A 16,643-nucleotide genomic window follows, 5' to 3' on the forward strand; every position below is an offset into this window, starting at 1 on the left:
CATATGTATATATATATGTATAGAGGGGGACAAAAATGTATTTTATGGTTTGTAACTGCTTTTCCTCCACTCAGTAACGTAAACAGTCTTTCTTAAATATTCTTCTATAGTTTATTTTATAGAATGATAATGCCATGGTTTTATTAATCAGTCTACTACACTTAGACATATATATTATATTTACTTTTTCACTATTATCTACCATGTTATGATAAGGACGCTTAAAACTAAATATTTTTGCACATCCATATTTATTTAGGATAAATTCCTAGAAATGGAATCGCCATATCAAAGAGCATTCCCAAGTGTAAACCTTTTTTTCATGCATGGCCAAATTTAGACTTCCTTCTTAAAAAGTAAAAATGTTATAGATGAAATCAATCACTAAGTAGGTTCTCTGGATGAGAGAGAGAGAAATACAAGAACTGTAATGGTTTAGTGGGAAACTGATGGACAAGGTGTCAAGAGTTTTGGAGCCTAGCCTTAGAAATGTCAATGACTGATTGTATGACTCTTTAGTTTTAGTTTCCTCATTAGTAAGAAGGGGAAGATGGACTAGATATAGAAATCTTTCCAGAACTGCTACCATATGGATGAATGCTTCCTTTTAGTGAGATACGGGGTCCGTACATAGACTCTAGCAGGGAAGCTCATCCCTCAAGTTGTAGCTTGATTACCTTCTCTGGAAGATCCCTCACACATTTATCTTCCAGTAGAAGTAATTATTTTCCTCTTTGGCTTCTCATAGCCCTTTATTTTCTTTGTATATAGTCGTGTCTTTGGTTTTTAATATTGAGCTACTTATGACAAAGACCATCTTATTCATCTCCTTAAAGCACTCTGCTTAGCATATTTTGGGGTATATAGTGGATACTCAGTAAATATCTATGGGCGTCGAGAGTGGTACCTGGGTCTCCATGTCCCCAGCCTATGAAAGCAAAGAGCCTAGCTTCCAGCTAAGTGTTGTCTTTTCCCACTCTAAAGAGCTCACCAGGTTTCTTCAGTTTGGGGGGTTATTCCAAGATGTCTCTCTTCTGATGTCGCTTCTATTTAGTAACACGATGGTTCTCAATCTTTGAGGTCTATCAGAATTTGGGGAGCTTTATAAAACCCCCAAAATGAATTTCCAGATTCTCCTTCAAGTCCACTAAATCTGAGTCTCCAGCAAAGCTGACACCCAGTGCCTTCGGTAGCTGAGCCATCCCTGCAGGGCTCGCTTGGCATCAGGCAGGTTGGTGTTCAAGTTCTGGCTCTCTCATTGGCCAGCTGTGTCTCCGGGGGAAAGGCATTTTACCGCTACAAGCCTCAGTGCCTCATCTGCCAAAAGAAGAGTAAAAATAATACCTAGCTCCCGGGGCTATTTTAATGATTATAGAAGAGAACACGTTAAAGCCCTTAGCACATTGCTTCCGTAGCTACAGTTCTAGCCTCGGTCTGGCACTTCTTGGATTCTGTATGCATTAATTATTTATTCATTTCTTCTTCAAATAACATTTATATTTTTCCAACTCTTGGAAGTTAGTATACTCAGAGTGGAGGTTTACTAATTCCATTTCCAAAAAATAATATCTCATGTGAATTTATTCATTTGTCCAAGCATTTAGTGATGATTTTTAGAATACTTTTACTGTAGGTAATATATGGCTATATCTCCAGAAGCTTTTACCATCTTCCATTAGAATTCTTACTGAAATGAATTCTTGAAGTGTTCAAAACTTTGTTACATTTATTAAACATTTTTTTCCTTATCTTACAAATAGTAATCTCTTCCCAGTTACCTTTATTTTCTAGGTCCTTCGAGTCATGTTTCTTCCCCTTTTCCTTTGTATGCATTTTTTTTTTTTAAATTAAGACTTTTTTTTGAGAGAACACACCTGAGAGTGTACTGGCACGTGTGGGGAAGGAGCAGAGGGAGAGGGAGAAAAAGAAGCAGACGTTAAGCAGACCTGGGGCTTGATCTCACAACCATGAGATCGTGACCTGAACCGAAATCAAGAGTCAGATGCTTAACCAACTAAGCCACCCAGGCGCCCTAAGACTTTTTTTTTTTTTTTTTTTTTTAAGAGTAGTTTTAGGCCCACAGCAAAAAGGAGGGGAAGATGCAGAGATTTCCCATATACCCCTGTCCATATACATGCATAGCCTCCCCCATCATCAATATCTCCTACCAGAGTGGTATCTTTGTTATGACTGAACCCACATTGACACATCATAATCACCCAAAGTCCACAATTTACTGTTTGCTCTTGGTATTGTGCATTCTGTGGGTTTGGACAACTACATAATGACATGTATCTATCAATTATTATGGTATCATACAGAATATTTTCACTGCTCCAAAAATCCTCTGTGCCTTCTCCCCCCATCCTTGGCAGTCACTGACCTTTTTACTGTCTCCATAGTTTTGTCTCCGGAATGTCATATTGTTGGAATCATACAGTGTGTAGCCTTTTCTGATTGGTTTCTTTCATTAGCAGTATGCATTTAAAGTTCCTCCGTGTCTTTTCACAGCTCGATAGCTCATTTCTTTTTAGCGCTGAATTATATCCCATTGTCTGGATGCACCACAGCTCATTTACCCATTCACCTACTGAAGGGCATCATAGTTGCCTGCACGTTTGGGCAATTAAGAATAATTATGAATAAAGCTCCTGCAAACATCTGTGTACAGGTTTTAGTGTGAACATAAGTTTTCAACTCCTTTGGGCAAATACCAAGGAGTGCAATTGCGGGAAAGAGTATGCTTAGTTTTGTAAGAAGCTGTCTTCCAGAATGGCTGTGCCCCAGTGCATTTCCACTGGCAACAAATGAGAGTTCCTGTGTTCCACATCCTCATCAGCATTTGGTCTTGTCAATCGAATGGATTTGGGCCATTGTAGAGGTGTGTGGTGGTATCTTGTTGCTTTAATTTGCATTTCCCTGATGACATATGATGTAGGGCATTTTTTCATATGCTTATTTGCTATCTGTATACCCTGTTTGGCTTTTGGCCCATTTTTTAAATTGGGTTGCTTTCTTATTTTTGAGTTTTATGAGTTGTTGGTATATTTTGGTGCTTTATCACATGTGTCTTTTGCAAATATTTTCTCCCAGTCTGTGCCTTGCCTTCTCATTCTCTTGACATTGTCTTTCATTGACAGACAATTTTTAATTTTAACAAAGTCTAGCTTGTCAGTTATATCTTTCATGGATCTGGCTTTGGTGTTATGTCTAAAAAGCTGTTGCCATACCCAGTGTCATCTAGGTTTTTGCCCTCTGTTATCTTTTAGGAGTTTTATGGTTTTGTGTTTTACAGGTAGGCCTGGATCCATTTTGCATTAGTTTTTTGTGAAAGGTGTGAGATCTGTGTCTAGATTCTTTTTTTTTTTTTTTTTTGCATGTGGATGTCTAGTTGTTACAGCTTCATTTGTTGAAAGGATGATCTTTGCTTCAGTCAATACATTAACATATTGCCTTCGCTCTTTTGTCAAAAATCAGTTGGCTATACTTGTGCGTGCATTTTTCAAGTCCATTATTGAATACTCCTAATATTTTTCTGCTTTGTTTTTCGGATCACTCCTTTTTTCTTTTTTTATAGCTTCAGTAAATCACACTTGAACTATAGTGTAGCCTCCTTATTATCTTCCTAGCCTTCAGTCTCCTTTTTCCTTCCCATCCTGGAATATTTATTTCAAAATTCATCCTCTTTGCAATACTAGCTGGTTCTGTCAAAGAATAGCAAGGGAATTATAGAATCTCAGCATTGCAAGGGATCTCAAAAATCATTTAGTTCACGTGCTTTGGTTTGAATTTTCTCTCCATTTTTGCTAAATGACTTCTGTCAAGTTCCGTAGTCTAAGTTCGAATTCCTTCAGTGTCAGAGGACTCGTTCCCTTCGAATGTTGCATTCCATTTTTTGGACAACTGTACGTTAGAGTCTTCCTTACGTTAAGATGAGATGTGTAGCTTCTACACATCTCCCCCCGCCAAGACTATATAGAGCAAGGATGCTTCTACTTCCCTGTGGAAGCCCTGAAGATATATGAAGAGAGCTTTTCCATCCAGACATAAAGGCCCCCAAAATTCATCTTTTCTCTAAGCTAAATCCCCCAGCTTGGTTGGTGCCTCCAGCCAATCCTTTTATAATTTATTTTCAGCCCTTTACCATCCTATTCACATTTCTCTGAACTTTAACATTTGTTTATATTCACCTTAAGTTGTGAAACCCAGAAATCATGGTGTACTGCAAGTGTCGTCCCTGTTCTGAAATAGACCAGATCTATCCATCCGTTGTTCAAAACCTTAGTCTTCTTTTAATGCACACCGAAATTGCATTAACATTTTTGACATCCACATTCTATCTTGGATCCTATCTCATGTTGAATTTACTGTTGAGTAAAATCCCCCAAGTCATCTCTCACACAACCATACCTCCCCCAGCCACACTTAAGCACAGAGATCTTACATTTATTCTCGGTAACTTTTTTATCTTGTTAGAATAGTTCTTCGGCTGTTCTACAGCTACAACTTGTCAAGGAATAAAAATGTGTCCTCCTCAGCTTATGATTTAATTAAGGCTATAGAAAATATACACTAAATAAAACGAAAATCTAAGAACTGTTAGAAAACAACTTAATAGAGTGTCAGTTGAAACTATGAAGGCTGGTTCTCAGTGTCCTCTGGCCTCTGCATTAGCCTCATCTCACGGGAGGGACATATCAACTAGTCACCTTCCTCCACTCCACTCCAGACTTAATGAATGAATTCACATTTCTAGGAGTGATGCCTGAAAATCTGCATTTTAATAAGCTCCGTTGAATGTTGGTGCATGTTAAAGTTTGACTATTGCTACCGTAAGTGTTGGAGAGTAGGACCACGGACGTGATACGAGCGAGGTGGCATTGACGTAGTTAAATGTGATGGGGTTGCGTGGCATTACTTAAGGAGGTGATTTCTGAGGAACAGAAGAACATGAACTTGATAGAGCGAGAAGTTCCAGGTGTGGGAAAGGAAAGAGTAAGTTGTCTGCTTCAGAAGACAAGATATTTGCTAGTCTGTAGCAGACGCCTTACAGAGCAGCAAGTACAACAAGTTGAAAGCCAAGGGACAGGGAAAAAGAAGAGAGGAAAGTTGTAAAATTCTGAAACCAGTGAGAATACATGCTGCCAGGTGGCAGCAAGGCAGGACCTGCCATAATGGAAGCATGATCTTTGTCATCAAGAATTCATGAAATACCAGGCCACACCCTAGGAGGGAGTGTAACAGGGTGGGGGTGTCGGCGGAGATTAGTTTGGAGAGTTGCTACACATACCCCATCTTTGGTTCTGGGCTATCTAATGAGAAGATCTATATTAAATCTCAGTTGACTAATTTGGATGTAGACCAGTCAGGTGGTAGACATCACCCAGCTGCTTGGTGCTCAGGGCGTAGGCCTTTTTCACTTATCGTAACGGAACTCAAAGAGAGTTCTGAGAGTGCTCTAAAGTTGGTGGGGCGCAGCAAGTCTCTGCTAGACAGAATGATACCCGTGGATGATTAGAGACCTGACTGTACAAATGGGGTCAGGGCCTTAAATATTTGGTAAGTGCACAGCTCAGCAGATGTAGATGATGACCTGTGTTAGACGCTGGCTGCCAGTCTTTGAAGCAAACAAACAAACAGAAAGGGCCTCCTGTATTGTGAGTTGATGGAAGTTATGCTCCAAGTCCTCACTGCATGGCTGGAAAATTCAAAACCATTTCTTAAAGTCGATAATCATAGCATACTACTCAAATGATGAGTTGGATGGAACTAAGAAAATACTCATGATTCTAGGAGAAGTTGGAATCACACAAACTTTAGAACAAAAGATCAGATATTAATTTGTGATCGTATTTCTGCAAGTGCACGCACTGTTTAAAAATAAGCATTCAAATCTGGTTTGCACAACTGCAGAGAAAAGCTTGCAAGACTTGTGAATATGTCCTGACTTGCCACTAGTCTGCTGATAGTCTCCCTCTTAGGCAAATGTGGCAAATCTGTCTGCATTTGAACTGGAAGCTACTTGAACTAACCCCTTAAACATCAGTTATATTCAGAACCCACTTCACACTTTCTTTATAGATCATGTTGCCCCCCAAATGAAGTAAACACTTCTTACCCTGATGCTAATTTGACAGAGATCACTTCTAATGTATCATCATTCTGTTCGCTCTTGTGTGAAATCACTGGGTTGTGTTTTTCTTTTATATATATCTCTCTCTCTCTATATATATATATATATGTATGTGTGTGTATATATATATATTCCACACACACCCCCCCCCCCTCCGCCCCAGCCTTTCGGATATCTAAAAGTTGACTGACTGTTTTTCCTTGGTGCAGCTTGCCTCTGATATCATCTCAGGAAAACAAAGAAAATTCACTGCTTTTTAAAATAAAAGAGCCTAGGGGTGCCTGGGTGTTTCAGTCGGTTGGGCGTCCGACTTCGGCTCAGGTCATGATCTCGCGGTCCATGAGTTCGAGCCCCACATCGCGCTCTGGGCTGACAGCTCAGAGCCTGGAGCCTGTTTTGGATTCTGTGTCTCCCTCTCTCTCTGACCCTCCCCTGCTCATGCTCTGTCTCTCTCTGTCTCAAAAATAAATAAATGTTAAAAAAATAAAATAAAATAGCCTAGCAAATTACTTGTTACTTTTTTGAGATAATGTTTTATAAGATTATAAACAGCAAACATTACTGTTTATTCATTTTAGTGCAGTAGTAAGGCTATATATTTTGCTTTGAGCTATTTTAAGAAGAGAGATTTCAATTAGTATTTTAGAAATCTTATATTTTCATGTATCGTTTTAATCAGAGGCTGGATGAGCCTTATTAGAGTGGATAGGGTCCTCTTCAACTTAGACTTTCAGGCCAGAAATCACTTCAAGCTATTTGTAGTACACACCTTAAAGCCCCTTCAAGTTGTCCCCACCAAAATTGGTATGATTATAATCGCTGTTTATCAACAGCTGGGGCTCAAATAGTATTCCAGGTTTTATACATTGCTGGAGAATTGCTGATTCATCTGAGAGAATAAGAAGTGAGGTGGGAAGGTTCATCTACTGCAGAGGGCAGGCTGTGGTCATGTAGCATGACAAATAGGCTTTTGGATGAAGCACCCAGAATTAGCCTCAGTTCCCCCCAGTTGACCAAGTCATTCCAGGTGAGCCGCAGGAGAACAAGGTGTGTGCCCCTTGAGAGAGGGAAGTGGCAGCTGGGGACTATGACAGTGGTTACACTGGGGAGATACAGGGGACTTTGGAGAAGAAGGATACTTAGGGTAGAATAAGGTGTGGAGGAGATAGAAGGATGCACGCACATGGAACTGATAGTCATGGTGGCTTGGTTTATGCGAAGGAGCTGCATGTTGACCCTAAATAAATTTGGAAAACTTGAGGCATAGATAAGAATGGACTCTGCCTGAGGCATAAGAGAAGCAGGCAGGATTGCTTCTGATAGTAATCCACCTGGAAGATAGAGGCTAAAGCTTTGGAGAATCCTAACTGCAACACTAGTCAAATCTTTGCGAAACTGCCGACTTATTTACTACTGTGCTCATTTGGAGCTTGAGGTCCAGCAGAATGTGTACTATAATTTGCGATGTTCAAGTGACAATAGTGTTAGATAAGTTAAGGGGTCACAATAGTCAGTCTCAGAAAGAATTACATAAGCAGAATAGTCATTTATTTTCAAGCTTTACAGTCACCTAGCAGTGATGTAATTCTCAAAACAGTTGGGGAGACTGGTTTCATTTCACCGCTTATCTCCAACAAGATGGTAAAGAATAATTAATCGATAGACAGTATTTATGAGCTCTTACCGTATGCCAGCAAGTGTACTAAGTGCTTTATGTGCATTATATTTCATCCTCATAATGACTTTCCGAGGTGGTTGCTGTTATTATCTCTAGCTATTAAAACCCAAGAAGCAGGATTTGAAACCAGGCTAGCTGAGTCCAGAGCCCCCACTTTTAACAATGTATATATAAAACTCAATTTGTTTAATACAAAAACTGTCCTTTATTCTGAGATTATGTCCACCCTACCTCTTGATATGAAAAAATATTTTTATGAAATGGTGGGGATAGATGTCAAGTTTGATTTTGTTTTTAAGAAGCCTTTACCTTGCAAAATAAAAAACTAACCCCATGACAGCGCTTCTCCTCAGTTAAAAAAAAAGGGGGGGGGTGTCTTTTACTATTTTGTGAACTCTAAGTCTGAGAACCACTGGTCAGAAAAGTGGGACTCAGTAATTTTTAATGTTCTCTAGAGATTTTTCATTAGGTTTGTTTCCTAATACATTTAATCCAGTCGGTCCTCATCTGTCTGGTACCTGACCACAAATCATATGTTCATCCTTTGGACAGATATCTATTGTGAAACACAATTAGAATATAGTTTTGTAGTTCATATTTTAGGAAGTTGTTAAAAAATGCTTTATGACAGGTGGTCTAGAATGAGATACAAGCAAGCCGTATACTAAATTCTTTACTGAATGTAGTCTTACGGTGAGGTTCCAGTGTGTCACTCAGTTAAATCCTTAGTAAATAATGGCATTATCGTTGGCTGTGTTTATTTCTTGGGCATTTGATATTGTTCGTACCTTTAGTAGTAGCTGTTATATAATGATATGTCAATAAATGTTCATACTTTTTTCACTGTCAGTAACACTTAAAGAACAAAATGAAAGAGGAAGGGTAGCCCTGCGAGAGAGGAATGAACAGCGGAGGCAGATAAGAAGCTGTCTGGCTTACTTGCTGTTCCTAAGTGCAGCCTTCGGTGTGTTTTAGTTCTCTCTCTGTTATTCTTGACTTTGGCGTTCCTGTTGGGGACTTACTCAACAATCTATCTTCACGGTTCTTTGAATTCCTCATTTCCAGTAAATTTTGCTTCGTTCCATCTCAGCCACCCCCTCTTTGGTCATACTGAAGGCTTCACTCTTACCAGTAACCACCACTTGAGAGATCTCAGTGTTAAGCATCCAGCACTCAAGCTGCCTCGCATTTGTCCTAGGCTTCTAGCATTCCCTCACCCCCTGCTCTAACTGCTTTGATCCCATGGGACCCTCCAGTTCATTTACTCTGACACGTTTTGTTCTCTGTTCCCTCTTTACCCAGCTTCAATTCCATGGTCTATCATGTTTATCCTCCTCAAATACAACTTTAGTGGCCTTGCTCCTCATCTTCTATGTGTGTCAAAGCCCCAGGTATGTCTCCCCTTTCTGCCTACTCTGTGTCGGTACCCAGACTACTGAATATGGCTTAAGAAAAGCGCAAAGCTATGGTGACTGATCTTACTTTGAAATTAAGAATCACATCTCAAGTGGGCCCTCGGTATTCCTTGGCATCAGTATTTTCTGGTATTCCTTCTGTATTTCCTTAGTTTAGCCAGTTTACTCTCCTGCTGTCTAAGATGACTAGTTCCTCTTCGTTCTCCTCAGATCTCCAGCACCACCTCTTCCAGTCCACCCTCCCTCACCAGCAGCTGACGACCTGGAATCAGGATTTCATTGAGAAAATAGAAGTAGTCGGAAGAGAACGGCCACCAAATGTAGCATTTGTTGAATGAGTGAAAGAATACGATATCCCAGAACTTGATTTACTCCCATATGCAAATATAATTGGCAACTTAGATTCCAAAACTGTATATAAATCTATTTTTGGCCATTTTAGATTATGCTTTTTACTACCACTGTCCTTTACATTACTATAACCAAGAGTTGTTAATATGTTTGTGCCGTATCCAAATAAAAATTAAGTATTTTTAAGAAGATGATCATTAACAGGAACATTTTATAAAATAAGCACTTAAGTCATTCAACACAGGAAATTAAGAGAAGAAATCCTTTGGAACTATGTTTGATTATGCTGTCCGCCCACAATTGTTCTTATATAAGTTCTAGAGGAAGGAAAAAAGATGTGAATGACTTACAAATGAAGACAAAGCCTTAAACTTTGTGGAAAGTGGAGGGGAAATGTTGAGAACAAGTCCTATGATGGTTTCGCCCTCACACTTTGGGAAAATTAGATAACAGAATTTAGTTATAAATATGTTGGCTTTCTCTTTTTTTTTAAATGTCTTTTTATTTATTTTGAGAGAGAGAGAGAGAGAGAGAGAGAATGCCAAGCCGGCTCTGTGCTTTCAGTGAGAAGCCCAGTGCAGGATTCGATCTCACGAACCACGAGATCATGACCTGAGCCGAAATCAAGAACAGGATGCCTAACCAACGGAACCACCCAGGCGCCCATAATATGTTGACTTTAAATTAGTGGTTTTATTTACTTTATGTTGCTCAATTTTAAGGTTCAGTTTTGAACAAAATAAAGTGGTTCAAGCCAAAAAAAAGTCAAGATTCTTATGCCAGCTTTAATGAAATTTGTATTTATAGAATTGAATAAGAAACTGCACCTTACGTAACACTGTTAAGTTACTTATAGAATCACAACAAAGAGGAGAGTCCCTCGGTGACCTGAGTTCCATATGCTGAGTTCACTTACCTAATGGCACCTATGTGCTCAGGGACACTTTCCCACACATCTTCTTAGTTCCCCACGGTCTTTCCAAATCTTTACCAAGCTTCCCAGTATCCTGTCCTCATCCCTCATTTTGTAGGTGAACTAGCTCCTACTTCACATAGTAAATAGAATCCAATGGGCATAACCTCAGCTTACTTCCTCCCCCCTTTTCTTAACTCGTCTTGCAAGGTATTTCTCTCAAAATTCCTCCTTTGTATTGCCAGAGTTCCCCAAATCGTGATCTCTGTTTGTTCCTGCTTATATTACTTAGCTTCCTTCTCCTACCTCAACCCAAAATGATCTGACCCCGACCTAAGACCTTATGGCCCAGATAAGCATGAACTTCCTGGGTTTAAAAAAAAAATTTTTTTTAATGTTTTATTTTATTTTTGAGAGACAGAGAGCATGAGCGGGGGAGGAGCAGAGAGAGAGGGAGACACAGAATCTGAAGCAGCTCCAGGCTCTGGGCTATCGGCACAGAGCCTGACACGGGGCTCGAACCCACAAACTGTGACATCATGACCTGAGCCAAAGTCGACGCCTAACTGACTGAGCCCCCCGGGCGCCCCTGAACTTCCTGGTTTTTAAATCTAGTGTTCTCTTCCCAGGCCTCATCCTCTGTCTCTGCAGCATTTGTCCCTACGGTCATACTCCTCTGCTTAAAACTTCTTGTGGCTTTCCATGTGCCCAGAGCAGGCATTCAGAAACATGGAACCAGTAGTTTTGATATCTTTTCTGAGCTTTCAACCTATTTTTTAATGGACATTTCTGCCTGAATCTCAAACGCCTTAATAGCCAAAAACAAAGTGATGATTCCCTCTAATCTCCTGTTGCTAACTTCTTAGTGATATTCTGGGGTTATCATTATTTTACCATGAGCCCAGGCTACATACCTTAAGGTCAACGTTGATTCTTCCTCTTCCTCTTATTTTCTTTTGGTCTCTGAGTGCTGATGAGTATCTCCCAAATCTTCTTTCTTTTCCTACTACAGTTTCTTATGACTGTTGCCTCTTTCCATTTCTGGTCTCTTGCCTGGATTATTTCAGTAGCACATTCAGAGGTTTTAACTTTGGATTCCATGAATAGATCTCAGAGGATCTAAGAATACCCTCAAAATTGCATGCAAATTTTTTTTAATGTGCATTTTTCTGGAGAGGTCCATTAGACTATTCCATGGGGAAGAAGGTAAGAGAATGAGAGAAAATGACAATTTAAATGAGTCAGTTCCACTGATTTCTCTGCTTTCCATGCCTGCTCTGTGCTGTTTTTAGTTCACCAGCCCAGGGCACTCACCTCTAAGTAGTGAGGGGGTATGTAAGACATAAAGAAAGAACAAGTGAATGGATCAGTTCAGCTTGGCAGTCAGGACAGTCCAGCAGCCACAGATCAGAGGCTTCCCAGCATCAGAGCCAGGTCTTAATGCCCTGCAGAAGCTCAGGAGAAAGCTGGGGCATCAGTAGGGAGGTGTCCTCCTAAGGCCTCTGGACCCATTTTTTCCTGTGCTTCCAAAGGACTTGGAGGGAAATGAAAGCTTAACTGGCAAAAATCCAGAGCCAGCCAGTGAGGCAATGTCCCCGGAAAAAGGTTAAAAACATTCCTCCAACTACACTTGTACCCCGTGATCTTTGTTCTCTAGACCTTCCTCTACTCTACCGCCAGAGTTAGTTTTTAAACATATCTCATTGTGCACCCTCCCTGATTAAAAACCTCAGGTTTTTATAAAACAAATTAAAAACTCCTGGGCATGGTATCAAGGTCTTCTGTAGTTGGGAGCCTGTTAGCCTCGTCTCCAGCCCCACCCCCCCCCCACCCCCGCCCCGCTCCAAGGCTATAGCCACAACAGGTTACTACTGGCTGTTTTGAAAGGACAGCTTCTATGTCCATACCTCTATGCCTTTGATCATGCTACTTTCCTTCATTAGGTGCCATTTCTTCTCCCGTGCCCAATCATGAACCTCCTACTGTCCTTGAAAGCCCACACTAAATTTTATCTCTTCCCCTGTTGTCCATCCCTAATTTTCTGCCATCACCCTGGCAGGATCTGTCTCTCTTGGCCAGGTTCCAAAAACATTTCATACATATCTCTGATAATGTCTTATTATATTATAGATAACCTATTTTTATTTCTGTCTTTCCTACTAAACCAGAAATGCCCTGCAGGTAGGGACTGCCTTTTTCATGTTTGTATCCCTAACACCTAGTTTCATGCCTAGTCCAAACAGGAGCTTAATACACTTTTGTTGAATGGAATTACTTACGAAGAGTTTTTATGACTCATTTAAAATTAGAGACCAATGCTTATTTAATAAGTCAGAATAGGCTATCATAACAGTAGTAATAACAAAGTCCCATTTCCACCGCTTATTCAAGTAACTGCTTCCTTTGTGGAAGTGGATTTTGAAAATCTTCACATGTCAATGTCTATTTTTGATGTGCTTTCTTGAGATCCTGAAAGAATTTTAGTTCTAACACGGGCTAGAGCTTCTATGACATTCCTGTTGGTGTCATATTGAATAGATTCTGTCACTTCAGAGATCTGTATGGTAGACAGTAAGTTCCATGGATATAAATTTTATCTCTTTCTCTTCAACTTCATGGTAATATTTTGTGAATTGTTTATTTTATAAATCTGAGTCGATTTAATTCAAGCCACATTAAGTCGAGCATTTTCCATGTACAAAAACAGAGTTACAGAGTTAAGACTCTAGTACAGACAGTCCCCAACTTGTGATGGTTTGACTTAATGCTTTTTGACTTTATGATGGTGCAAAAGCGATATGCATTCAATAGAAACCGTACTTCAGGTTTTGAATTTTGGTCTTTTCCTGGTCTAGAGCTGGGCAGCATGAATTCTCTTGTGATTCTGGGCAGCGGCAACCTGCAACCCCCAGACAGCCACGCCATCACATGGGTTATTTTCAGCTTACAATGGGTTTATCAGGAGGTGCCCTCATCGTAAGTTGAAGAAGATCTATATTTATAAATTATGTAGCTCTGCTAAGTTTGCAAAGTCCCAGTCATTGCAAATATGTGTTCTAGGTATTTAAATTAGTCCAGCTGTGAAAGAAAACACTATTCCATAAATTAAGAGCTTCAAATAATTTTTTAAAATGGTCTTCTTTCCCTCATTTTCTTTGAGGTTTGTAGGAAAGGAGTCAACAATTTACTTAGCCATTTATTTAAGAGTACATATTCTGTGCTAGGCATTGTGGTGGATGTTTGCGATGCCGGATGGATAAGAGAGCACCTTGAATAGTTCATGGTCTAATAGAGAAGAAGGTATATAAACAAATAATTGCAACTTAAACCTTGGAGAAGAGGAACTCTTCTTCTTTGAGAACCAGTGCTGAGGTGGAGATTGGATGCGTCTGCAGATAAATTTGTGGATAGGGAAGCAATAAGCTGAAGGGAGTTCACACCTGTTCGTCTTTTTTAAAAAAATATGCGAAGCAGGAATCTAGATCTTCTCTATGAATTAGTGGCGCGGGGTAGCACTTGAGAAGAGCAGAGCAGGGAAGATCTGGAAAAGTAGTGCAGAGAGCGGAAGGTGGTCTAACAAGAACAAGTAAAAGGTGGCAGGCAGTATTGACAAGCAGTGAGTGTGGAACTAAAGTTGGATAGCATGAAATTGTGAGGACATCCTGTCAGCACAGTGCTGTAATTTTCTCTGGCTGTGCTCTGTGGCCCATGCATAGGTGCAGTAAAGCCATATTGTGTTCAGGGCCTGTGGGATGAGTAGAACAGAAGTGTAAGAAGGCCAAGGAGTTGAGAACCCTTGAAAGAAAGTATAGCTTAATATGGAAGGAAGTATGGTTAGGAGGTAGTTGATAAACTTGGAGAAAGTTAAGAAATTGGAGGATGAGGATAAGGCCTGGCACTTTGTAGGGCCTCAGTAAGTCTTCATGTTCTCCTTTGTGGCCCCCCCATCCTGTGCCGTTTTTCACCACCACCATGCCCACCTCCCTCTGCTATGGTTTACATGAATCGTTTCAAATCATGATGGTAGCGGTTGGCTCAGAGGGTAAGATGAGGAGCAAGGTTCTAAAGTTTTCATCAAAAGTGTCCCAGGGGCTTGGATGCTGGCAGTGCTTCTGTGATTTTTGCCCCTAGGGGAAGCTCAGGGCTTATCCCCTTATCTCCCTACTATTTGTGTTTCCAAGGGTGGATCAAGGGCAAAGACATTTATTGGACCATGATTCTCAGGACAGGAATTTACTCTGTGAGGGAAGGGTTAAGACTGTAAGCCTTCAAGGGTTTCCACTAAGTTCCCCTTGTCTCTATAAATCTAACCGTAAGCACAGATCTCATTACTTTCAAAATTTTAAAGGAGAGTCTTTTTTTTGACATATAGAAGCAGTGACCATACTGATAACCCAAAGGGTCTTCCTACTCAGAAGTTAAAATTCCCAGTAGAGTTGGTTGTACCTTGTGATAGCTTTTATGGGACTTATTAAATGTATTGTCATATTTTTTTTAAAGAAATTATTTCTTAAGTCTTTCGTTCCAAGTGAGGACAAACACTATGTATATTCCATTTTCAGAAATTTTCTTTTTCACCTATTTTTTTGAGTGTGACACTGAAATCTAATAAATTGTTATTTCACAAAGTGCCTTTTTGGTGTAGTATAAGGAAAAAAACTTGTAAAAAAAAAAAAAAGAGTCCTGCACCCTAAGTGTGAAACTGCTGGAAAGGTGGGAATTCCTAGAGCGAGTAAACTGAAACCACAGGTCACTGCAATCTTAGAAGTGGAGTAAATGCTCGTGAAGAGTTGGCTAAAAAAAACCCTGGGGAGTCGAAATCACCAGTCTTGCTCTTTCCCTGTTGTTACTGATACCTTTCAAGGTATTTAGCAATGCTTGCTTAGAAAAGAATTGAATACTATTCTTTTGAAACTTCGTCTTCATCTTGGTGGCTCTGAGAAAAGTGTGTGCCTCCCTTGGCATTAGTCACATGAAGTAGGACATTCAGCTTTACCCACTCAGTGTGTGACATCCGTCTGGATCTTATGGATTGCCTATACCAGTCCAACTCAAAACATGTTTGCCCATTCTTCGAGGGCTTGTATCAACAGGTACACCTATAATTTCTGTGACTAAGATACAGTTTCCATAGCCTACTGTGTTATAATAGATTTGTGTTGGGTTAAATTTGCCTAAAAGCAGATCTCTTTTATTCCTTGACTTTAAAGGAGAATGGAAAATAAGTAATAGTTCCTAATTAGGAATTTAGGTCAAAGAGACGTTTTCAGAGTTAAAAGTATTTGTTTTAAATGATAGTTCAAATATACTTTTCTAAAGACTTTTAATTGGCAGCTTTCCCCCTCAAATTTTGGCACTCGTGTAGGAATTGCTTCTGGATTCTCTGTTAAAAAAAAAAAAAAAGAGTTTTAGGGGTGCCTGGCTGGCTCGGCCAGTAGAGTATGCAACTCTAGATCTCCAGGTTGTGAGTTCAGACCCAAGCTGGGCGTGGAGCCTACTTTAAAAAAAAAAAAAAAAAAAAAAGAACTTTAGTTGTTCATTCTTGTTTTGCTCATGGCACTTGGATATTATATGTTAATGGCATGACTATAGTTTTCCTAACATTCATATGAAGAAGAAAGGAAACTCCTTTAGATGTCTCACTTGGATTTTAGGTGGTTAATATAAGACTGTTTTCTTTTGTTTTTTAGGTTGCAAACATGTTAAAGGCATCCTGTTATATGGGCCCCCAGGTTGTGGTAAGACTCTCTTGGCTCGACAGATTGGCAAGATGTTGAATGCAAGGGAGCCCAAAGTGGTCAATGGGCCGGAAATCCTTAACAAATATGTGGGAGAATCCGAGGCTAACATTCGTAAACTCTTTGCTGATGCTGAAGAGGAGCAAAGAAGGGTAATGTTAATATAACTTAGTACAAGTTTGTTATCACTTAATATGATGAATGAAACCCAAAGCTGTGGTGGAAAACTTGTTTCTGTGACCTGTATTTTGAAAAGCATGCAGGTGAAATTTATTTAGTACCAAATTATATCACTGAACCAGGGATTATGGGAGATTTACATGATGGGAACAAATGTCATTACCCAAATATACACAATACAAAGATAGATGATTGTGTAAGCCAAAGGTTTTGCAAAAACAGATCATGAATTTAT

General features: G+C 39.8%; 1 protein-coding gene across 2 annotated transcripts in view; it reads left to right on the forward strand.

Annotated features, from left to right (window-relative positions):
• NSF (N-ethylmaleimide sensitive factor, vesicle fusing ATPase) overlaps positions 1 to 16,643 on the forward strand; it is a 147,578-nt gene that overhangs the window by 58,971 nt on the left and 71,964 nt on the right. For both annotated transcript variants that reach the window (XM_053893461.1, XM_019437488.2), the window contains exon 9: positions 16,181 to 16,380. In XM_053893461.1, the coding sequence (XP_053749436.1) occupies positions 16,181 to 16,380 (200 nt within the window). The remainder of the gene's footprint in view (positions 1 to 16,180; positions 16,381 to 16,643) is intronic.

Source organism: Panthera pardus, unplaced genomic scaffold (assembly GCF_024362965.1).
Source record: "Panthera pardus isolate Hobbes unplaced genomic scaffold, ASM2436296v1 HiC_scaffold_3, whole genome shotgun sequence".
Classification (NCBI taxonomy): domain Eukaryota; kingdom Metazoa; phylum Chordata; class Mammalia; order Carnivora; family Felidae; genus Panthera; species Panthera pardus.